We start from the raw sequence: 24,524 nt of genomic DNA, 5'->3' as shown, positions 1-24,524 counted from the left end.
ACATCCGAAGAATAACATTCCCCACTCCCGTTCCTTCCTCAGCCATCGCAGAAGCTCACGGCCATGTAGGTGCAGAAACGTGGTTCGCACTTGTTTCTTTTGGGGTGACCTCTGGTAATGGAGGTGGGGCTGGGCCCTTGGGGTCAGGGCAGCTAAAGGCCTTTGCCACGTCCTCACCCACCAGGGGAGGCAGGGCAGAGGCTCACTTTGGTGCTAAACTGGGGCTGCGCTTGCAGAAGCCTGCAGACCCCACCGTCAACCTGGCCGCTCTATCCCCCATTACCTAAAGGTGAGTCGGGGAGGAGGACAGGTCGGACGCTCCCGCCTCCCCACAGTCTCCCCTGGACGAGTGCTCTTCCTCCTCCCCGTCCACAGAGGGAACGCCTCAGCCCGGGGACATCTCCAGACTAGGTAGCCCTGGAAGGGGAACTTGCACTCGCGGCCTCCGCCGCCAGGGGGCTCCTTGGGGCGGGTGAGGCCGGGTCTGAAGGGGGCGGGGCCGGGGGCGGTGGCGGAAGAGCCCATTTCACCGTCTGACTGGGTGTCTCTCTCCCTTCTCTTCACTTCCGGCCCTGCTTCCCATAGTTGCCTGTCCCGGAGCTCGTGGGCTCGCTTTCCGGAGACCTCTAAGAGCGGCCTGCGGCTCCCCGCCCGCCACCCAGGAGGCCCCCGCCCCTCAGTCCTGCATTACCTAGTGCCATGGTCACGGTCACCGTCACAGGCGCCCTCAACCCCACCCTCGGCCCGCCCGCGGTCCCTCTCTCTCCCTCGCCCGCACCTGCCAACAAGCGTCCCGGGGCCGCAGGTGCGGAAGACCGCGAAATTCCACGCCCCACGGAGCCCGCCGGCTCTGGGGAGGGGAAGCGGAGGCGCCGTCCCGTGGCGCTCCCAGGCTGATGTCCCAGGTGCGTTGGAACCCCCTGAGGCGCCGCTTGGCGGGGCAAGGATGGCCGGAGGCTCGGCCTCAGATCCCGGGACCCTCGGTCCCAACCTCTGAGCCTCCTCGGCTTTACCCTCAAGTCCCAGGGGGGCTTGGGTCTCTCACCCACGCATTTGGGAGCCAGGAATCCCCTGTGGGGTCCCGTTCATACTGCACCACTCAGTCTCCACCTCTCTGCAAAGGGATTCTGGTCGAGAATCCCCGAAGCCTTCAGAACAGTCTTGATTCTGTTGGATGATGAGTCTCTGATTTTCCCCGTGGGTCTTGCTGAGTTTTTCTTGAATAATTATGGTTAGATTTGAGGCAAGAATTGAATTTCAGCCAATGTCTGCGAAGTAGCAGGCTTGTATGGACTAAGTAGTGTTTAGATTCTACTTGGAAACATTTTCCACTTTGTGGATTTGTTTCAGCTGAAGTTTACTTCCACAGAACTTAAGTCGCTGTTTATTACTGATTTGACATCACAGAGTCCACATACGGGCTTTGGTGAGTAAGGAAGTCCCTGATGTCTTTGCAGTGTTGAGTTGAACAATTCAGCAGTACAAAACGTGTTTCTTGCCTGCCTTGTCTCCCAAACAAAATGTGCCCTCCTTTTCTTTTCCAGATTGTGCCTTTTTAGCCAAGGAGCATGGAGGTAATTCATGGCAGGCCCTACTGTTGCAGGGAGCTTGAAGGATCTGACATACTGTCAAACACCTTTTACTCTAATGAATTGCACACTCCCCTACAAACAACTCCTCGCCCAACTGCCTCAGAGGACAGGTAAAACAAAACTAGAAAAAGCAAACAAGAAAGCGTTTGAATATATTAGTGTATTTTTTGAGAAGCAAGTGGCTATGTACTAGTAAAATGCAGACATCAATTTCATCCACTGCATGCAGTAGAATTCCATCCCTCGTTTAGAAGTTACTCTGTCTTAAAGATTTTTTATTTTATTTTATAAAGGTTATTATATTGGTTTCCTAACATGCCCTACTACCATTTGCTCAAAAATGCAGAACCTGTTGCTCATAGTAATTGAAATTTCTGCTTTACCAAATTACCTATAACACATTAATTACACATTATGATAAAAATTGCATCTAACATCTAGTGATCACTATGTGTCAGCACTGTACCAAATGCTCTGTATGTAGTAATTCTTTTAACCCTCATGACAACCTTATAAGTAATATTATCATCCCCATTTTACATATGAAATAAGAAGTACGGTCAAGTAATTTGACAAGATTTTAGTTCCAAATTTTTTTGTATTGTATTTTCTTGAACTGATTTTGAGGGGAAAAAAAATCTCAAAACACTTGGACAGTAAAAGAAATAGACAGTGTGGCTGTTTTCTTGTTTTATGTTTTTTAAGTTCACTTGGTCATGTCTCTTATCTAAGAAGTCTTTCTTTAGGAAATGAGACAAGAAGTCACCTAGCTTCCAGAATGGGACAGCACTACCACACAAGCAGTCCATTCCATTTTTGAATGCTTTTGATTGTCAGATAATTTTCTTTCTATGAGAACATTCTTCCTCCTTATAATTTCTACCTGTCGACTCTGGTTCTTTCCTCTGAATCAACCCTACGCTAGCAGCTCTTCAAAGAGTTTGAAGATTCTTTTGGCCTCTTTAAGAGTTGTCTTTGCCAGACTAAACATTGATTCTCACAGACTTTGCTCTTCTTTCTTCTTGTATCTAGACTTTCACCGTCTTGATCTTCCATGGATCTTTTCCAGTTTATAAATATGCCCTTTATATTAAAAAAGGAAAAGTTTTTTTTCCTTAATTGTAAAATTAATACATGTTCCTTATAACTTAGAGATCATACAAATCCATAAAGAAAACAAGGACTGGATATGGTGGCTCATGGCTGTAATTTCAGCCTTTGGGAGGCCAAGGCAGAAGAATTGCTTGAAGCTAGAAGTTTAAGACCAGCCTGGGCAACATAGACTCTGTCTCTATAAAAAAAGAAATTTTTTTTAAGTATCCATTTTTGCAAGAGAAAAATTATGAAATTAAAGCACAGGAAAGAAAACCTCTGTACTTCCTTTATCCAGAAATAATAACCAATGTGTTAACATCTCAGTATGTGCCCTCTCCATTTTTTTAAATGTAAAGATAATATTCAATTTTTTATATGTAAATTGCTATTTTCACTTAATTAAAAGGAGTATTTTTATATTTGGGGTTAAAGGGCTTGTGTTACTTATACTTCTGAGTCAGTCTATGCTGCCCATGCTCCTCCATTGTTAACCTGATTCACAAGAGTGGCTGTCAGCCCTAAATTCCTCTTCAACTCCAAGGGCCATCACATTAGGCAGATGAGTCAAATGAAACCCTTAGCAGAGCATGTGTGATCTGGGGATAGGCAGTTGTCCCTGGCTCAAAAGCAGTAATGTGAGGTTTTATATTTGGCCAAAAGTAATCTGAGTAAGAACTTAAGGCTGCCATGTCTGAATGAATTCACTGTGGCCTCAAAAAGCACTCATCAAAGGCTTTTCACTGAAATATTGATCCCCTTCTACCTAAATGGTCCTGTGCTTGGTTAGTATTGGCTCCCAACCCCTTAACTGGTATGAAATTTAAGAAAAGCACCTTTGAGAAAATGTAGCTTATCATCAACTGGTTATAAAATTAAACACAACATAAGGTCAGCTACCTATAAACTACAAGACGGTATTATTTGAAGCTATAGCTAGGTACAACCATGTTCCTGGCTTCTACTACCTAAAACTTGCTTTCCGTTTTATTTCATGTGAATTCTTCCCTTTAAGAATTCCCGGATTGAGAGAGCGAGGATAATCATGTGTTTTCAGAACCTCTCCTTTTAACTCCCTCTTAAAAAGCATCCAGACAGCTTACAGAAGATTCTCCTTGCCCTCCGTGAAACTCATTGAACTGCTCTGGAAAGTGTCACCAGGACAACAATGGTCCCTGTGCTCTATCATTGCTGAGGCTCACTTCTTGAGGTCAGGGTGTGTGGCTCCCAACTCAAAAGTACAAGGCCTCTCAAAAGCAAAATAAAACCATGCAAACCAAAAAGTTCCTGGTTTTTAGGGATTACCCTTCATAATGGTAAGAATGAGCGTGAGACCTAGCATATGTTAGCTCCCAGCAGCTTAGTTTTCTAAACATGGATGTACTTAAAGGGACATTGTTTTTAAATATCTTGATTTATTTTGCACAGACTTGGCAATTTTAACTGGTACAAAATTATTTCCTCACATCAGTCTACTTTTTTTTTCATTTCACAATAGGCAATCCAATCTAGCTCCATCGTTCCCCAGGATTGGTATGTAGACAGGACTGGTCTTATATCAAAATCACCTGAGGAGCTTTCTAATAATACAGATTTCCAGGATCCAGCTATAGATATTCTGACTCATTAGGTCTGAGGTGGGGCAACAGAATCTGCATTTTTTAGAAGTTTTTCAGTTTACTACTAGGATAGCAAAAAGCACTGAAAATGGTAAGAAAACCACAATTATGGTTCTGGCTTACCTATTGACCAAGAGCAAGTTAATCATTATACTTTAATTACTTTGTTCAAGTACCTATTTTAAAACAATTATAGTAGCCACTATTTTAGACAATCTCGCTTGATTTCCTTTAAAAATAGAAAGTAAACAGGTAATATTCTTTTGTATTTCTTCCATTGAAAATTTAAGTGTGAGGACAGCTATTCAAAATCATCAGATTCCCATCCTCTTTCCATTCAGCTGACTTCTCCTTACCTCTAGCAAGTTCGAAAGCTCTTTAGGCAAACAAACATATCAATTAAGCAGGTGCCTTGAGAAATGCTTAGGATTCACTATAGGCTACTATTTTATTTCTGGATTCACTTCTTTGCTTTCTGATTCTCTTTTTTTTTTTGAAACAGAGTCTCGCTGTGTTGCCCGGGCTGGAGTGAGTGCCGTGGCATCAGCCTAGCTCACAGCAACCGCAAACTCCTGGGCTTAAGTGATCCTACCGCCTCAGCCTCCCTAGTAGCTGGGACTACAGGCATGCGCCACCATGCCCGGCTAATGTTTTTTCTGTATATATATTTTAGTTGGCCAGATATTTTCTTTCTATTTTTAGTAGAGACGGGGTCTTGCTCTTGCTGAGGCTGGTCTTGAACTCCTGACCTCGAGCGATCCACCCGCCTCGGCCTCCCAGAGTGCTAGGATTACAGCGTGAGCCACCGCGCCCGGCCTGCTTTCTGATTCTTGAATATTTTTTTAAATATTAGTTCTCTGCCAACTAAGAAATGAGGGTTATATTTGTTCCAAGTTTTCCTTTAATCATGCCTCCTAGTAATTACTGACTAAATTCAGCTTCCTGAATTTGGGATTTGATGCTCAAAATTCTATACAGTGGACTTTAAAATGAGATATTGGTTCATCCATAGGAAATGTATCTTTCTCAAAAACAAGTATATAATTTTGTAGCTACAGATTATAGTACCAGTTATTTGATTATTATTCTCTTTGTTATGGAGATGTGTTTTATTTAAGCTCTAAAATTACTATATCCTAAAAACTTCAGTTTTTGTTTTAATTTGGTTCCTTCTATACACTGCTATGAGTATTAAAGCTAAGGGCAGTAGGGCATGAGACCCTAAAATAAAAGAGAAATTTGACTTATTTATACGTTGCCTTTTATTTTAAGTGGTTTTCTGAAACTTGCTGGTTTTAGGTGGATGCCAGCCCAGATGATTGATTAACATTTTCTACTGGCTCATCTTCCTGGGACATGTAATATACAGGGGTCAGATGTTGAAAAATTGACTCATTTATGATTTGAATATAACTTTTACAAACTTAGATATTAAAGCTTAGGTTGTCATTAATCAAGTATGTTTAAATATTTTTCACTTGTCATGTCCCCCAACCATGTCTGTTGATCGTAGTAAGAGCTGGTGGCGGGCCGTAAAGGATGGAGCTGAATGCCAGCATCCCTTCTACAGCACCCAGATCAGTGGTCACTGAGATTCTCCTTGACTAGCTAGTGCAGGCTTAGCAAACTTTTTCTGTTAAGAGCCAGATAGTAAATATTTTAGGGTTTACAGTCTCTGCTACAACTATTCAACAGTGCCATTGTAGGGTGAAAGCAGCCATAGACTACAGACAACACATAAATGAGTGGTCATTGCTTCATTCCAATAAAATTTTATTTACAAAAACAGGTGATGAGTTGGATTTGGCCCGTGGGTCATAGTTTACCAACCCTCAATCTAGTGACTTCACAAGATAATACATTCCATTTGTTAGACAGTCCTGGGTGTTACTTCTTCAGTTACATTAAGCCAAGCACCCTACTGGTACAAAGGAAAGAGTGGCCTCACAGTTCATGCCTCTCTCCTGAGCTCTCTGCGGTGTTTCTGACTGGCTCCCCGTTGTTCTCATAGTGTAGCCCAAAGGGCTTAGAAGACCCCACAGGATATCGTCCTTGTTTCCCCTCTCACCATGGCTCTTCTTTACTGTGCCCCAAATTCCTGAATTCTATATCAGCTCCACTAAAATAATCCAAAATTCAACTTTATTTTCTCAGCCCTTAAGATCAAGGAAAGTTCCACTCAAATCTTTACTCCATGCCTTGTGGAATTCCCCAGAATTTATCCAAATTCCAGGTTGAGGCTAGGGGTGGCACTTGAAAGTCTCACGGTCACTTATGACTGTGGGTTCCGGGTTCGACTTAAGCTGTTTCTGTTCAGCAACACACGAATCCAAACACAAAACTCGGTTGTTTGTCAATTTCCTCCAAAGACCTCCTCCACACAGAGCATTTGTGGGCCTGGTAAATATCACTGAACTGTTGGGGGCCAGGAGGGAAAGTCACATCATGCCATCCTACATAGAACTTAAAATCCCTTCTTAACCATAACTTCCATATTCTTAAAAGTTCTTTAACCCAGATGTCACCAGGGCTCTTTCAGGGGGTTTTCAACCAGTATAGTTCCCAGCATCCTAACCACCCTGTTGCCTCCTCTCTTCTCCCTCTTCCTTTATTCTCCTTTCCTCTCCTCTTCCTCTCTCAAGAGCAAAAAACAAGTCCCTCCCACTGCAGAGCAGTGTAATAAGTCTGAGGTTGCTTGGACTCCTACCAACACTCATGCTTGTGGAGTCTGTATGCACATGCCAGTGGCTTAGCGAAATATTTCATCAAGCAAAAGAAGTTTCTTCCCTAAAGGGATTCTAAAGCCAACATTGTCAGAAATCTTCAATTCTATAACCTTTCTAATCTCTAGGCCTTTGTACCTGTTATCCCTCCTCCACCCCAGTATTCCCTCTCTTCCATCTAGATAGGTCCTATTCATCTTTTAGAACTCATTTTATTATTCCCTCAAGAACCCTTCCTCCTGAAAAGACTCCTGTTGTCTTGCAAGGTGCCTAGGGGCATATTACCAATCCTGGGCCACTTACTACCAATCCAAGGTCAAGCTTTGGGTGAATGCAAACTTGGGCCACTAGAAAGCTGGTTTACCTCTGAATCACCTTTCATGTGAGAAATTAAGGCTTTTAGGGTCACACTTATTGTGGAGATGGTCTTCTTTTGATTCCTCACCTGGATGATTTATGTATCCCTCACCTTGCAAGGCCCTTAAAATAAATATGTAAATTTATCAGAATTGGCACTGCCCTGGGGAGGGCAATAGTGGCTTCTGTGTTTACCTTACTGGATTCCTATTTATCCTCTTTGTAGCACTCACATCCCTTTCTGTCTTGTCAACAAGACAGATTTTTTTTTTTAAGATTTTGTTTTTTCCTCCCAGCATTTTTAGTTGTTTTCAGTGGGAAGTTTGGTACAAATAACGCTGCTTGCCATTACTGGAAACTAGAAATCATTAAATCCTTCCTAATCAGGAAGCAGATCTTTTGCCAGATATATTCTTAAGGGTTTTTGTGAGGCTCTCTCTCCTGCCAGAGAATTTCATTCCTGCACCCTAGAAAGCCATCCAGGAAACAAATCCATCTCTTTGATCTTATTCATTCATTCTGTAGATACTCACTGAGCACTTCTTGTGTGTCAGGCACTGCGGTAAAGCATGGTTACAACAGTGAACAAGCTAGAGTCCCTGCCCTTTACTTCTTTGTTAGGAAAGAGCAGAGAAAATCATCTGAGCTACCAGATTCAAGATCAGACGAAGACCTACCAGCCAATTTAGTAAACTCCTATGTCTTCAGTCCACTGAATAGTACTGTTATAAGTGTTGACATATGGAGACCTGATTACTGTAGGCAGTAACTGTTGAATAGGACAGTGCTTCTAAAAGTTGAGCATGTATAAGAATCACCTGCAGGGCTTATGAAAACATTACTTCCAACCTGAGCGATTCTGATTCCTAGGTCCTGGGTTGAAGCCTGAGAATTTGTATGTCTAGCAAACTCTTATACAACTAGTCTACAGACCACACTTTAAGAACCATTATCATAGGAGCTCTAAATAGAACTTAGGAGCAAGTAGGTCCTTTACAATATTAGTATCATTCCTTTACAATCTCTTTATTTTTGAAAATCAAAAGATAATCCATGGCCAAGACCATTCAATGAGGAAGAAGCCTTTTCAACAAATACTGCTAGAACTGGATAGCCACATGCAAAAGAATAAAGTTAGACCTTTATCTCATACCATATACAAAAATTAACTCATTATGAATCAAAGACCTAAATGCAAGAGCTAAAAGTATAAAACTCTTAGAAGAAAACACAGAGGTAAATCTTCATGGTCTTGGATTTGGCAATGTATTCTTAGATAACGACATCAAAAGCACAAACAACAAAAGAAAAAATAGATAAAATAAACTTCATCAGAATTTAAAACTTTTGCTTCAAAGGACACTATGAAGTGAGTGGATAAACAAAATGTGATATATCCATATGGTGAAATGTCATGCAGCCATTAAAAGGTATGAAGTGCTGACACATGCTACGACAGGATGAACCTTGAAAACATAATGCTAAGTGAAAGAAGTGCACCACAAAAGACCACATATCGCATAATTATATTTATAGGAAATGTCCAGAATAGGCAAATCTATAGACAGAAAGTAGATTAGTGGTTGCTTAGGGATAGGGTGAGGGTAGAGGGCATAAGGGGTGTGGCTTAAGGATATAGGAGTTTTTTTGAGATGATGAAAATGTTCTAAAATTGACCATGGTGATAGTTGCACATACCTGTGAATAAATTTAAAAGCCATTGAATTGTATGCTTTAAATTATTTAATTGTGCGATATTTGAATTATATGTCAATAAAGCTGTTTAAAAAATAAACACTACAACTATTGGGGAAAAAGATAATCTCTAGGTCCTCAGGAATTTAATCTCATTTCTTCTGCAGTCCCGTGATGCCTAAATAACCAGTATCTGTTAATATCATAATGTACCTGACACTGAGAATTCTGTGTTCTAAAAATATGATCTGAAAAGACTTATGAAGCAATAGGAATTGTATGCAGTTAAGCATATGTTATGTTGCTGAAGCTGTTTAAAGAGGTCTCTCTTCTTTCACAGGTATCGGGAATTCAGGGAATCACAGCAACGATGTAGGCTTCCGTGGGGCGCTGAAAGGGAATACGGTGGAATAATACCAATCTCACTCCCCGAGGAGCACAGGCTGAAATGCAAACTTCCTCGCGCCATGGGCAAAGGACATCAGCATTATGGATTTGGGGGAGACACCTGTCCAAGGTAAATAAACCTCCTGCCATTCACATAAAAGTCTTTATTATCCATTTTTCTTTATTTCTATTGTGCATCCTTTGATAACTTAAATCTGCCTCCAAATGTCTTATCTCAAACTAAATGGGAACATTCCTGAGACAGAAAGAGAAAGAGAGATTAAATTTAAAATGATTTTACTTGAACAAAGAGCTGGCCTAATTTATACAGATGTTTTTGGTTTGGGGAACTTTTGATTTGTAATTTGTTTATCAATATTATAGTCATTAGAATCTGGGCATTGTTTTTAAGTATTAAAATACTTCAATAATAATTTATAAATCTTAGAGTCACTCAGCAACTGTATTCAAAACAGGTTAAAATTAAAGAGAAAGCAAAAAAATCTGAGCAGCAAATGTCACATGAAATATTTTCTAAAGATTATGAAATTTACTCAGAGCAGAATCTATAAAGCCTTGGCTGGGTGCCGTGGCTCCCGCCTGTAATCCTAGGACTCTGGGAAGCCGGGGTGGGAAGATAGTTTGCGCTCAGGAGTTCAAGACCGGCCTGAGTAAGAGCGAGACCCTATCTCTACTAAAAATAGAAGGAAATTAGCTGGACAACTAAAAAAATGTATTGAAAAAATTAGCCATGCATGGTGGCGTATGCCTTGTAGTCCTAGCTACTCGGGAGGCTGAGGCAGAAGGATTGCTTGAGCCCAGGAGTTTGAGGTTGCTGTGAGCTAGGCTGACACAACAGCACTCTAACCCCAGGCAACAGAGTGAGACTCTGTCTCAAAAAAAAAAGAATCTATCAAACCTTGGCACAGAGCCTATTTACTCCCGGTTTGTCTAACAATCCTGATTACCTAGTTTACTAACAATCTAGTTAACTGATGTTTTGTTCCAAAGCATGTAAGAGAAATAAATTAGGAAAGACAAGCTGCAGCTAGAGAGAGAAACATTAACACAGACATGTGCCACGAATGACCTTCTTTAAGCCTCAGTAAAGACATGATAAAAAGCAGACAAAAGAAAAGACCTAAGAGGCCAATGGGAAAGATTCATACATTAACACACATTATAGATAATGAGGACCTCAAGTTCATTCATTCATTCACATTTTTTTAAGTCCCCACTCTATAAATCTTACTTTCTAATATAATATAAATTTGTACTATCTTTGTAAAGTAGATGTCGTCATCCTGGTTTTACAGAGACCCAAGATATTCAGTACATGTGCTTGGTAAGACAGTTATAACATTGTGGAATATGGATTTGACTCCAGATTTGTTTGAGTCCAAAATCCAAGTTCTCTTCATCTGTTCATTTTATTTATTCACCATTTATTCATTTATCTATTCAGTAGTTTGAGTATAGCAAGCATTGTTCTAGAGACTGGGGGTATGGCTCTTTAGGGAGTTTACAGCTATTGGGTATCCACATTAGTATATTTTTTAAAATGCACAATATTTTATAATAATTAGATGTATTCATACAGAATTCCAGTGTGTACAAAGAAAACCGAAAACTGGTTTCTTAAGGGAAATCCAGTTTGAAATAAGATTTGTGTTTGATCTCTTACTGAATGCAACTCTAAGACAGAGAGAGGAAATATTTGCTCTGCTTAGAATGCCAGTCATCACCTGACTCAGAAATGTGAGTTAATGTATTCTATTTTCTTCACACCATTTTATGTTAAAAGTTATTGTATTAACATATTATCTCTTAAAAATATATTTAGGACAAAGTCCTATCTTCTGATATAGTACGAATCACTTGGCAAACTGCTACAGAATAGCTTTTATCTTGTTGCCTAACAAGGAATAACTTCTACTACAATATTTTTCTTTCTCCTTAAAAAGAGCCTTTTAAACAAAATAACAATATTTTCTAGCTCTCTGATATGTCAAGCCTCATCTAGTTCATATAAAAGCTGGCTGTCACAACCACAAAAGATGTGTCACAACCACACCTTACTGCCTTCCCTGCAGGGGATTTTCAGTGGGGTTTTGTGGTGCCACACATTCACCCCACTCCTCGTGGGGAATAGGATCACTCCTTTGCCTCACCAACCCTCTGTCATAAGACTTTGGAAATTAAAAATACCTACTCCTTAGGAAAATGTCTAGGTGAGATGTCCTACAGTATTTTGTCTGAGGTTAAGTTAAAAGAGCATGACTTACTAAAGGAAATATAATTAGCTGTACTTATGTATATAAATTCCAGTGCAATGTCAGTGACATGCCATGTGGGACATCACTGCCCCTCTGATTCTTCTTGACATAAATATATCTAAGTTAAACTCTTTTAAAGGAACTTTTAGCAATATTTACTGACCCACAATGTGCAAGTTTCAGAAATTCTAAATGAGGTCAATCATGACAAATCAGCATTCATTCACTAAAAGAATAAAGATCCCAGCCAGGCACGGTGGCTTACACCTGTAATCCCAGCAACTAGAGAGGCTGAGACGGGAGGCTTGCTTGAGCCCAGGAGTTTGATGCTATAGTGAGCTGTGGTCATGCCACTGCATTCCAGCCTGGGCAACAGAGCAAGAAATCTGTCCCCCCCAAAAAAAGAATGAAGTCACAAAGTAATGAAAATTTATAACTTAGTTTTTACTTCTATAAACATTTCTGTTTATAAGTTTGGTGAAGTAGCAAAACTTTCACTTTGTCTAAGAGAAAGGAAATGGGATTCTTCCTCTAAAGTAGCATCAAAAAAAGCTTTGGTAAAAAGCTTTTAAATAGATATATAATGTTCTTTGAACTAAAGAATACTTTGAATTTGCTAGTAATTAGTACTCTTTAATAATAATGATGATGATAATAAATACTTAACAGTTGATATGACAATATGAAGTGGCAGCCAAGGAAAGAAAATTCTATGTAGTTTATTCCAGGCCCTAACTTAATGTTCCCCAAGAAAGCATTTGGAGCAGGACAGTTCTTTGTCCCACATATTGCAAGACGTTTAGCATCCCTGGTTCTTTACCTATAAATAACAGTAGCATCCTGAATTCATTGTGACAAACAAAATAAAAGCACCCACACATATTTTCATACTCTGCCTAGAAGTGTTGGGGGTCCACAGGGAGCCACACTATTGGTTGAGAGGCCTTATGCCTAACCCCACCCCCACATTCCAAATGCATATCAAGGCAAGTGTGTCAACAAAATCCTGAGAATGCTCCAATTTGAAGAGAAGATTAAAAGAATGAGTAGATCATCCTATTTGGAAGGAAAAACTCTATAAACTTTCTTTATAAATTTATACACACACACGTGTATATATATGAAGAAACCAGGTCTAAGAGAAAACATAGCCCAGAAAATAAAAAAGCAGATGCCCTATAAAAGGACTAAATAGGTATATGAATCTAATAAAAGACAAGATAATTAGGCAGTAGAATGTTATGAAAAGGGAGGTTGCAAGGTTAAGAAAAAATGAGAAAAACACCACTGTCACAAAACCACACTTACAAATATAGTAAAAAAGAAAAAACAAGAAATAGAAGTGACTAAAAGTTGACTTAATAGTATAGAGACAAAAAAAAATCACAGAGAAGGCAGAGGAAAAAGATAAGGGCATTAAAGCAATAAAAAGAACAAAATGATGGCTAGGAGGCATAATTATTCATAATAAAGAACACTGATGTCCCAAATGTAGAGCATCTAATAAGTGGAACAGAAAAACAGTATTCGGAGATACACAAGATAATTCCCATGAAATTAAAGAAGAATGGACTCTGAAGATAAAAAGAAGATACCATAGAATGGGAAAAACTGGTATAGAACTATTGACATTGAGATATAACCTGGTCACATAATTGAATTCATAAAGGCTAATTTAGACATTCAAGCAGGAAAAGCAAGTCACCTAAAAGGAGGAAAAATGAGGCTAGCTTCAAGCCTCTATAGCCGTTTCCAATGCTAAAAGACAAATCTTCTAAGTTTTGAGGAAAAGAAAATGTAACCCAAAGATACTATTGTAACAAAATGGCTAATCAAACATAAAGGCTACAAGCATGAAAGAACTTATAGTATATAGCACCCTTCTTTAAAAAAAAACCTGAAAATAAATTTAACATTCCAAAAAATGAATCAAAATAAAGAACTCAAGAACAGAGAAGCTGTAGCAAAAGGGCTGGTGGTGGGCATTGAATCCACAAGTGGGAAAGTTACTGTTGTAGAACAATGTAAATGTTACAATCCCTGGGAAAGTACAGATTGTATACAAAACCCAAATGGGGAGATGAGGGAGGGAAAGCAAAAGCATGTGTATTTGGTTGTTAAAAAAAATTAACGAGATTTATATAATATTTTGGAAAAAGGAGAGCTTTATTTCTCATGAAGGGCGGCCATTCCAACAGGCTGGGAAGCAGAACCCAGCCAGAAGCCAAGCACACATGCTTCAAAGACAGACAAAAGGAATAAGATTTTATACTGAGCAGGGTGGTCAAATATATATATTAATATTTAACAAGCTATAGGAGGGGTCATGAATATTTATGAACAGGAAATTATGTTCATGTATAATTGTGCTTTGTCTCTCCCCATCCCATCATGGCTGGAAACTCAGTTTTAAGGTATTTTGGGGGTCCCCTTGGCCAAGAGGAGTCCATTGAGTTAGCAGAGGGCTTAGGATTTTATTTTCAGTTCACAGGGGTTTATCATTTTATCTTTCATACTTGAGAGTCAATATTATCTAAAAATTAATAATGACCCTGACATGCTAAATGTTTTCAAAATATTCTAAAATTTTATACAGGTCTGAAGGGCCTGTGTAGTGAAAAGATACATATCTACAGTTCAGGAATTCCTTCAGTTTTTCTTTTTCATCTGTTAAGTGCTAATAAAATTTTAAATTTTTAATCTTCTCTTAAAAATACCATGAACTTTGATCCTTCTCTTGCAACTTTAATTCTGACTATAGCTGTCCACCTCTCCATTCTTACTTCCTTATGTCTATTTTTAGACTCATATATATAATCATATTCTACCTGGTAGCATTTGTGTGTACTTTTCTGTAATTACTCAAACTTTTATGAGGATGTGTCATTTCCATAAAAATAATAAAATAATCTCTTTTTAAAACATCAGGATTGGCCGGGCGCGGTGGCTCACGCCTGTAATCCTAGCTCTGGGAGGCCGAGGCGGGTGGATTGCTCGAGGTCAGGAGTTCGAGACCAGCCTGAGCAAGAGTGAGACCCCGTCTCTACTAAAAATAGAAAGGAATTATCTGGCCAACTAAAAATATATATACAAAAAATTAGCCGGGCATGGTGGCTCATGCCTGTAGTCCCAGCTACTCGGGAGGCTGAGGCAGTAGGATCGCTTAAGCCCAGGAGTCTGAGGTTGCTGTGAGCCAGGCTGATGCCACGGCACTCACTCTAGCCCGGGCAACAGAGCGAGACTCTGTGTCAAAAAAAAAAAAAAAAAAAAAAAAACATCAGGATTTATCAAGTACCTCTTTATGCCACACATTGTGCTAAGTGCCTTATGGACATCTCACTTAAATTACTTTTGCTTTTTTTTAAAGTTCATTTTTTCCATAAAACCACTTTTGTTCTTTTTAACCTTAAATTTTAATTACACAAGTTATTCATTTTTATGTGTTACGATTTTTTTGTTGCAAACAGCAGAATCCAGTCTGGCTAGTATTGAAGAGCAAGATTTATTAGAGGATATTAGATTATCTCACAAAATCCAGGAAGGCCAGAGAAATAGACTAATTGCTCAGCTTCCAGGAAGAGTAGTCAGACCCACTCCCAGGACTGGCCTCATCCAGGGGAAGTGTCTCTGTTAAAACTGGACACCTCTGCTGCCACCTTATTAGCAGTGTGGAGGCCCCCACATGAAGCCTGTTTTCTCAGGCTACTCATGTTCAAATCAAAATCTAGTGCAGATGGGGATGATTGGCATAATTTAGGGCACATTTGCACCCTGGTTGCTAGGAAGGCCGGACATGAATTTCTGGGGAAATGATGTGTTCCAAGTGTAGGAAACTAGCAAAATCTAGAGAGGGTATTGTAAAGATATTAGATAGTCTAACATCTGGTTAGATAGTCTAACATGCTGGTTGACTTCACTCTAAACAACAATAGCAACAATAACATGTTTTTCTATTCAACATGTGGCCCATGGACCAGCAGCATCAGCATCACTTAAGAAATGGTGAATGCAAAATCTTGGCCTCTGTCCCAGATTTACTGAAACAGAATCTGCATTTTAACAAGAGCCCTCAGATAATTCCAACATGCCGCAAAGTTTGAGAACTGCTGCTTCAGTGTAAGAAAATGCAACAATCATTCATACAAATGAAAATGCACTCACCTCCCCAGAAGGGGAGATCCAAAAGTCTCATTAGTTCCTGCATCCAGCTCCAAGCGTTCACTCCTCTCAAGTTCAGTTGTAATCATGTCTTGATAGTGTAAACCTACGCACTTTAATAAAGTTAACCATCACCAACACACTCTGTATTAAATAATAAGGAAAAGGGAGAGAAAAAAAGAAAAGTAGTTCATATATAAAAGTATGCAAGACACGGCAAAGAAGAAAATATGGGAAGTAACTATGGTCCTCATTTCTGCAGCTGGTCATAAGGCCACCGTTGGTATTATAATTTCCTTCCTCCACTACCTATTCCAGGTTTCTATGCCCTCAGCCAACACCTGAGCTGGTAGAAGGTCATTACTTGGAAAAGCAACCCAAAATTTTCTTTGTGAGAGATCTAAGCTTTTGGTGGCTCTGCCCATGTAAGGCTGCTGCAGTATTCCATTAACTTTATGCCACTGGAGACAATACTAGGTGTCCAAAAGGTTCTTCGTTTTCAAGAAATCCTTCTTCCCCCCACCATTGTATTGCAGGAGTCTTCTGGCCCTTGATCTTCAGGATCAGTCATCCCAGCCTACTAGGCGTAATCCTTTGTTGCCTGTTTTATCCAGAGTCATAAGGAGCCCAAAATTAGCACATTATCATCAGTTCAGCTTCCAGTGCAGTGGGACCATTGTTGTGTCCCTCGATGGAAGCATTTTTCCCTTGACCTCTAAACCAGCAAAGCTCAAAGTGGCTGGGGAAGAAGTAAATTCTCTCAGTAAATGTAACAGTGAGAGGCACCACTTCCACTTCCACCCTGTGGTTTCTAGCCGACTATGGGGGAATCTAGTTATTGGTCACTGCTTCAGAGCATATGCCACACTCCTTAGGACAACACTCAGCCATAACTAAACCTTCAGTAGGCCATGCTAATATTTTGTAAATATGGCAAAATATAATATTCTATAAATATGGCAAATTCTTTGAATTCAACCAACCATTGCCTAATTTCTTTTGTGGTAAATCAAGCCCTTAGTCAAAAGTAATATAGTTTAAGATGGCATGGCAGGGGACAAGACATTCAGTAAGTCCACTGATGATGTTACTGGCAGGAGCATGGTAAGAAGAGAAGGGAAATCCATATTTTGAAGAACTGTCTTGTCTTGTGTGGATAAATTATCTCTTTCATGATGGAAGGGGTCCAGTGTAATCAGCCTACCACCAGGTGGCTGACTAGTACACTCAGGGAGAGATCACCCTATTAAGTGCGTAGGGTTTGTCACTTCTGCTGGCAAACTCAAATGTGCCAAAAGCCAGGTAGGTTTGAGTGCAGGGAAGTTCATGTTGCTGAGTCCATACATAACTTCCGCCCTGCCCCCATGATAACTTCATTATGAAGCCATTAAGCAAGCACAGTGGTGACTGAAAAAAACCCGACTGACATCCACCGAGTTGGTCGTTTTATCTACCTGATTATTAAGAACATCTTCAGTTGTAGGGTACAAATGACCCTCAAGCTCCAGGGCCACTCAGAGGCTGGGAAAGCAAGTTTTTGGGAATGTACGTTGGGCAGATGAGATTCACAGTATACTCACTACACAAATATAGGCTGGGCGTTCAAAAGATACTGGGCAGCCACACGCAACAACTGAGCACAACCTATATGAGAACATTACAGATAAGGTACAGTCTCTCTTGACCACCACCCCAAATCCCAGAGAGATTCCCAGAGAGAACCGCTGTTACCACTTTAGCATGTCTCCTTCCCCACCTTTTGTTATGCAGTTACACAATTATATATGTATCCATTGAAAATATAAGGTGGTGTTTTGTTTATGTGTGGAACCATTTGATACATAGTATTAGGCACCTTGGGCTTTTTTCTCTCTACAACCTAGAACGAGTCCTATGTCAGTAAATAGAGATCTACGTCATTCTTTTTCATTTCTCAGAGTGTTCCACACTATGGATGCATCATAGATTACTTAGCCATTCATGTATTGTTTCTTTTCTCTTTTGTTTTTTACGTTAACAATACTGTAAGGAATATCCTTATACAGGGCTCCTTCAGCTCATGCACAAATGTTTCTCTAGGGCAAATCCTGAGTCACAATGTATGAATGTTTCTAATTTTAGTAGATGTAGCCCAAATGACATATTCTCATGGTGGATCTAAAAGTATTAATATCTGTTTCCTCACACTCTCAGCCATCTGTATTTTATTATCAAACTGTATAATTTTTGCCCACCTAATGGGTATAAAGGGTATTATGGTTATGAGAATGCATTTCTCTGGTTACTATTTAGACTGAGTACTTTTCCTTATGTTTTATGTATGGCCATTTATATTCCTTTTCTGCATTTATTAATTGCCCATTTTATTGCTTGTATTTTACTTATAGATTCTTTTTGGTTATGTTCTGGATATCAATCCTTTATGTGTTATCTTTGAAAATATTTCTTCCAATTTTGTTTTATTTGAACTTTTTATGGTGTTCTTGCAAAAGGTTTAATTTGATGTTACCAAATTCCTTTTAGCTTTTGACTTTTAAAAGAAAAACCTTATTTAAAAGGTTCTCCCTACCACCAAAGAAAAAACGTATTTCTATACATTTTCTTTTAATATTTATATAGGTTTTTCCTCTAATTCTTTAGATTTTTAATCCCTCTGAAATTATCTTTATGAATAGTATAAAATAGAGATGTAATATTTTACAAATAGTGAATTTTTCTTGTATTGAAAAATACATCCTTTTCCACTGATTTAAAATTCTTTTTATATATACTGAATTTCTATATATACTTTTCATAAACTGAATTTCTATATATGGTTGTATTAATCTATTTGTTTTTTACTATCTCATCATTATACTGAGTTAATTTAAAAAGATGTTGAATTTAAACTTTTCTTTCTTTTCAGAAAGCTTCCTATTGAACAATTCTATCATTTGACACAAAACAAAAAAAGTGACATCTATGGAAATGATTCTTTGTAAGTCTGGGTTTCTTTTCCTTGTATAAGATCAAATAACATTTTTAAGGGGAAATGAATTATATGAGAAATAAAAAGTCCCCAAATGGGGATGTTTAGAGAAACAATTTCTTCCTTTTTTTAAAAGTGATCATTAATACTAAAAACCAACACCAAACAAAAATCAAAGCAAATGAACCATAAACCAACACTGGTCTCACTTTTTTCTACTTAGTTTGTAGCATTTAAACAAGTCAAGAAAAAATGGAGATAATGAATAATAGTGTTCAAAGGGATTGCTGCAGGTCATCTTGGTCTATTTCCCTACGTTTGACCTACTTAATCTAATAAGAACATGTTAAATTTCATAAAAGATTCATAGAAAATGCCACAGTGGCCCTAAACAAACTTTCAATCAGAATTTTATTCGGAGACTGGGTTTGTTCTGATCATCCACAAATAACCCTTAATAAGATTATTCCCTAAATCTCTTTTGGGATAAGGAATACTTACTCATTTACCCTTTGCTTAAAGGTATTATTTTCCAGTATATTGCATTTTTTGTTCCTTGAAATAGTTTTTCACGTATATTACAAAAGCATACATTTTCATTTTCAAATAAAAATAAAACACAGCATTGAAGTAACTGTGAAAATATCACTTTATTAAGAATTGTTAGTTTATAAGGTAAGAAGTTAATATAGAGTTTAGCCACTAGAGGGAGTCAAAAAGACAAAATTTGCAGTTGCCTGAGCTTTCTCCTTTGGAATTAGTGAGTTTTGCAAAGCAGATGTGGAGGATTGCAGTACAATAATGGACTAGTCTGGGTCAGGGAAGTGGTGTCTCTGAGTGTTTGTTACTTTCATTTTCTCCTTTCAAATTTGGATTTTTTTAAATTTTTTCTTTTATTTTTTCATTTTTAATCAAGTCAATTTTATGCATATGCTTATCAATATTGTAGCAAAATTTGTCACATGAGAACAATTTTAGATACCAACTTAAGGTTTTATATGTAGTAGTCAATCTAGTAACTCTAGATTCCTTGGATTCATACATTCATCACCTCCCCACCCCATGTCTCCAACTCAACAATATAGAGTCCAAATAAAGATATAAAGTTTTTTTCTTTTCCAAAGCAAAATAACTTTGGAAAAAGATATAAACTTTTGTGGTTCATGTGAATCGTGTATTTATAGTACATTATAGGATAATAAAATTATATGGTTTATATACCACTTTCTAGTGAATATCCTCTAACATGGAGGAGCATCTAAAACATTAAACATTGTATTCAATTTGACTGATTTTTACTATGAAATTGATTACATTCTGTTAATTTTTCATGCCTGAAACCTTTCAGAGTCTTATTTGCATAGGCTGAAGCTAATTGTTGAAATCAAATTTAAGTGGATAATTCTCTCCTTAGGGGACTTTTTCTAGGGCTATAATATTATTTCTTGGCTTGCAAGGTTCAGAATAATTGTAAATACACAACCTTGGAATGAACTGGTTCAGAAGGCATACCTCCAGAAGCTTGGTCAGCTTTTTTCTTGCCTCTCTCTGCCAAATGGGCCACATTTACTATCATGAGAGATCAGCAATCCTGGGCAAAGGGACAAAGTACAACGTGGTATTTACATATTCTCTCCAACCAGGCCACACTCAGGTCGCTTCAGGTCATGTAATTGCACTACACATGTGACGTCAGGCTCCTTCAGAGCACTTTGCCTACTGCCTAATTATGAGAGTAAAGCTCAGTAAGAGCCAGAGTTCTTCCTCATTAGAAGTAGTCAGCCCTGAATCTTCGCTACAAATAAGAAATGCAAAAAGGGTGGTGAGCAGGATTGAAGTTAGAATAAATGGAATGGAAAAATTGATCACTAGACAACTGAGACATGAAACCATCAGATCTCTGTGTCTTGTCAATATTCAGGGATCCAGAAAATTAATCAAGAATATTATCTTGGCTGTGCGTGGTGGCTCACGCCTATAATCCCAGCAGTTTGGGAGGCCCAGGCAGGAGGATTGCTTGAGGCCAGGAGTTCAAGACCAGCCTGGGCAATAGCAAGACCCCATCTCTACAAAGAAAACTAAAAAAATTAGCCAGGCGCAGTGGCAATCACCTGTAGTCCCTGCTACTTGGGAGGCTGAGGCAGGAGGGTCACTTGAGCCCGAGTTCAAGGCTGCGGTGAGCAATCAATGAATCACATTACTGCACTCCAACCTGGGCAAAAGTGCAAGACTCTGTCTCTAAACTAAATAAACAAATACGTACGAACATACATACATGCATACATACATGTATACATACTATCTTAATGACACTGTAGTTTGAAAACAGGGTACAGTGATATTCTTAAGTTCCTAATAGGAACATAAGCCATAGAAAGCCCTTAATATAAATCAGGTCTTGTTTCCTGTTTTTATTCTAGGTTACCCAAACCACCTAATTCAGCGGTAGGGTAAGTATTCAACTTATGTTTTCCTTCTCTGTTACAATCAAGAAAAAACATATTGACATTCCATATGTCTTAGGCAAGTGTGAGGATAAGTAAGACTTTTCATGAAAGCTATTTTTTAACAATTGGAAAGAGAAGCTGATGTAACTCCAAGGTAACATTATTTTGATTTCTCTCCAATGATATCCCCTGTAAATCTTTTTTTACATAAACTTTTAACTTTTGTATAGTTTTAGATTTATAGAATTACTGGGAAGATAATACAGAGAGTTCCCACACCCAGTGTCCCCTATTGTTAACATCTGACATTAATATGGCACATTTGCCATAATGAATGAACCAAAATTGATACATTGCTACTACCCAAAGTTCATACTTTATTCAGATTTCCTCAGTTTTCTCCTAATGCCCTTTTTCTGTTCCAAGATCCCCTCCAGGACACCACATTACATTTAGTCATCGTGTCTCCTCAGTTTCCTCTTGGCTGTGACAATTTCTCAGGCTTTCCTTGTTTTGATGACCTTAACAATTTTGAAGATCATTGATCAGATATTTCATAGAATGCCCCCAAACTGGGTTTGACTGATGTTTTTCTTATGATTGGACTGGGGTAATGTATTTTGGAAAGGAGGTCCACAGGTAAAGTGCCATTTTCATCATATCAAGAGTACATGCTGTTAACATCATTTATCACTGTTGATGTTAACCTTGATCTCCTAGCAGAGTAGTGTTTATTAGGTTTCCCCACTGTACACTTACTCTTTTTTCTCTCCTTTCCACACTTTATTCTTTGGAAGAATACAGTGCAGCCCACACTTAGTGTCGGGAAGTATACTCCACCTTCTTGAGAGCAGAATACCTACATAAATTATTTGGCATTCTTTTGCATAGGAGATTTATCTATTCTCTATTTATTTATTTACTTAATAATTTATTTATATCTGTGACTTGAGGATTTATTTTATGCTTTGTTACTTAGGCAGTAATCTAATATCACTTTATTTTGTTACTCTAATCAGCCATTAGGAGCTCTTTTACTTCACTCCTATATTCCTTTGACATTTCCCCCATCATTGTGCAGTGTTTGGGGATTTTTGCTTTAAGCATTTCCTCACTTTCTGGCACTTTAAGATACTCCAGGCTCATCTTGTGTATTCCCTGCCCCACTCCTAGAATCAGCCATAACTCCAAGAAACCCTGGTTCCTTTCACTGGAGACTGGTACTAGAAACTAAGATCTGAGCACTAGGTGCGCCCAGTGCTGCTGGAGTCCTCTATCAATCTTAACTGAAAATATGAAATTCACATTTTAAAATTGTGTTTCAGTTAAAACAATGACTGACTCAAAAGGCTATGAAAATTAAGGTCTCGGGTTTTTTTTGTTTTTGTTTTTTTAAAAACAACTATGTGAAGAACCCTTGTTTGGGACTTTTTAAATTCTCTTCATAAGCAGTATGAAAAGTAAAGCTCTTTTTGTTGGGTTATATTTCTCAGATTCACCTTTCTGCTTATAGGTGGTTAAGTTCCAAAGAGGGAGGCTAAAAGTCCAAGGTCAAAGTGGCAGCAGGGTTGGTTCCTTCTGAGGGATGTGAGAATCTGTTTCAGGCCTCCCTCCTGGCTTCTGGTGGTGTGCTGGCGATCTTTGCGTTCCTTGGCTTGAAGATTTGATCTCTGCCTTCTCTTCACATGGCATTCTCCTTGTGTGCCTGTCTGTATCCAAATTTTCCTTTTTTATAAGGACACCAGTCATACTGAATTAGAGCCCCACCCTACTCTAGTATAGAGAAACTCCACCTTAACTAATTATATCTGCGATGACCCTATTTCCACATAAGGTTACCATATGAGGCCCTATGGGTTAGGAATTCAATATATGGGTTTGATGGGGAAGGTACAATTCAACCCATAACACTTAACACAATAACTCTTGCTTTTTTGTACTTAATTTTCTCATTACAAACAACATTTCTCTATCCCATGGATTTCCTTATCTTAATTTCCTTCTAATTTAAACAGCTCCCACATGGTTGGTTGGTTGTTTTTTAACCTTTGCCAGTTCTCTAAGTGAGAGGAAAATGATATCTCTGTGGTTTTCTTAACTTTTTTTCTCCTTCACTATACTAGCTACATTTGGCTTTTTGGTTTTGAAACAGTATTGTGTGCATAAACAGGGAATATATTTTGTTGATTGATTGCTTAAAGAAACAAATAGCCTGGGTTGAAAGTTTAGTCCAAGATGGTTAGAGAACACTTTGCATTACTGAAACTGAATGCCCAAAACAATTCAATAAAATAAAGTACTGAGATCCTCTTAAAACAAGGAGCAGGAACTAAAAGCAACTAGAAATTCTTCCTATACTATTCTAAAAACACAAAATGCATGTATCTTCCGCTTTACATTTTTATACCAATTATTGAAGTTATTCACTGATAATTAGGTTTGATTTATTTTAAAAATTTAGTTTTGTCTAGCAAAATTAAGAAAAGCTCATGCTTTATGGTGTACATTCCAGCAGAATGCTAACTCCATGAGTACAGGGACTTTGTGTGGCTCACTGTCATGTTCCCAGGGATTGGAACAGTCTCTGCAACAAAAAAGGGTCCCAATAAATAGTTGATGATTAATTTTTTCAATCATACTTCTTTCTCTTCTTTTTTTTATGTTTTGTTTTGTTTGCTCAATAAATCTTAGAGAGATCTGCTCATCATATCCAGTTGAACACCCCTACCATACACACACTCCTCGTGGTGCCATGTTCCCGACCTTCACGTCGCCTAAGGACCTCTACACTGGCATTAAAGCCCGCACCCAACAGCCCTTTCCTCCCACTGTGCCAACCAAGGCTTATGATACAACGGTTTTGAAGGCAAGAGGTAAAATGTGATTTGAAATCAGAACTGTATCAATTGTTTTTGTTTGGGGGATTTAGTCATAATAAAATTAAAGAAAGCAAGGAGCACAAGGGTAAGTCTCAAACGTGTGACTGATCAGTAGATTAGGAAAGTTGTTCCCAGCTGTGGCTGGACTTTACAATCAGCTAGGACCCCACTGAAGACCAGTTAAATCAGACTCTGCAGACACTGCTAACCTTACTACTTTACACACAACCTCCCTTGGTAAAATCAGAAACCAAAACTTTGTAGAATTGGTTTTTATTCTACCTGTATTTTCTGTTTTTATTTCCTTTCTTCTTTGTCTCTTATGGTTTAG

At 38.6% G+C, this 24,524-nt stretch overlaps 1 protein-coding gene across 2 annotated transcripts in view; it reads left to right on the top strand.

Annotated features, from left to right (window-relative positions):
* The first annotated feature begins 580 nt into the window (after positions 1-580).
* Positions 581-24,524, top strand: part of C11H7orf31 (chromosome 11 C7orf31 homolog) — a 36,175-nt gene continuing 12,231 nt past the window's right edge. For both annotated transcript variants that reach the window (XM_045564567.1, XM_045564566.1), the window contains exons 1-6: positions 581-905; positions 1,545-1,702; positions 9,419-9,595; positions 18,805-18,876; positions 21,288-21,317; positions 24,006-24,187. In XM_045564567.1, the coding sequence (XP_045420523.1) occupies positions 1,569-1,702; positions 9,419-9,595; positions 18,805-18,876; positions 21,288-21,317; positions 24,006-24,187 (595 nt within the window). In that variant the 5' untranslated portion in view covers positions 581-905; positions 1,545-1,568. The remainder of the gene's footprint in view (positions 906-1,544; positions 1,703-9,418; positions 9,596-18,804; positions 18,877-21,287; positions 21,318-24,005; positions 24,188-24,524) is intronic.

This window comes from Lemur catta, chromosome 11 (assembly GCF_020740605.2).
Source record: "Lemur catta isolate mLemCat1 chromosome 11, mLemCat1.pri, whole genome shotgun sequence".
Classification (NCBI taxonomy): domain Eukaryota; kingdom Metazoa; phylum Chordata; class Mammalia; order Primates; family Lemuridae; genus Lemur; species Lemur catta.
The sequence above is the reverse complement of the archived record's forward strand: the minus strand, read 5'-3'. Positions and strand labels throughout refer to the sequence as shown.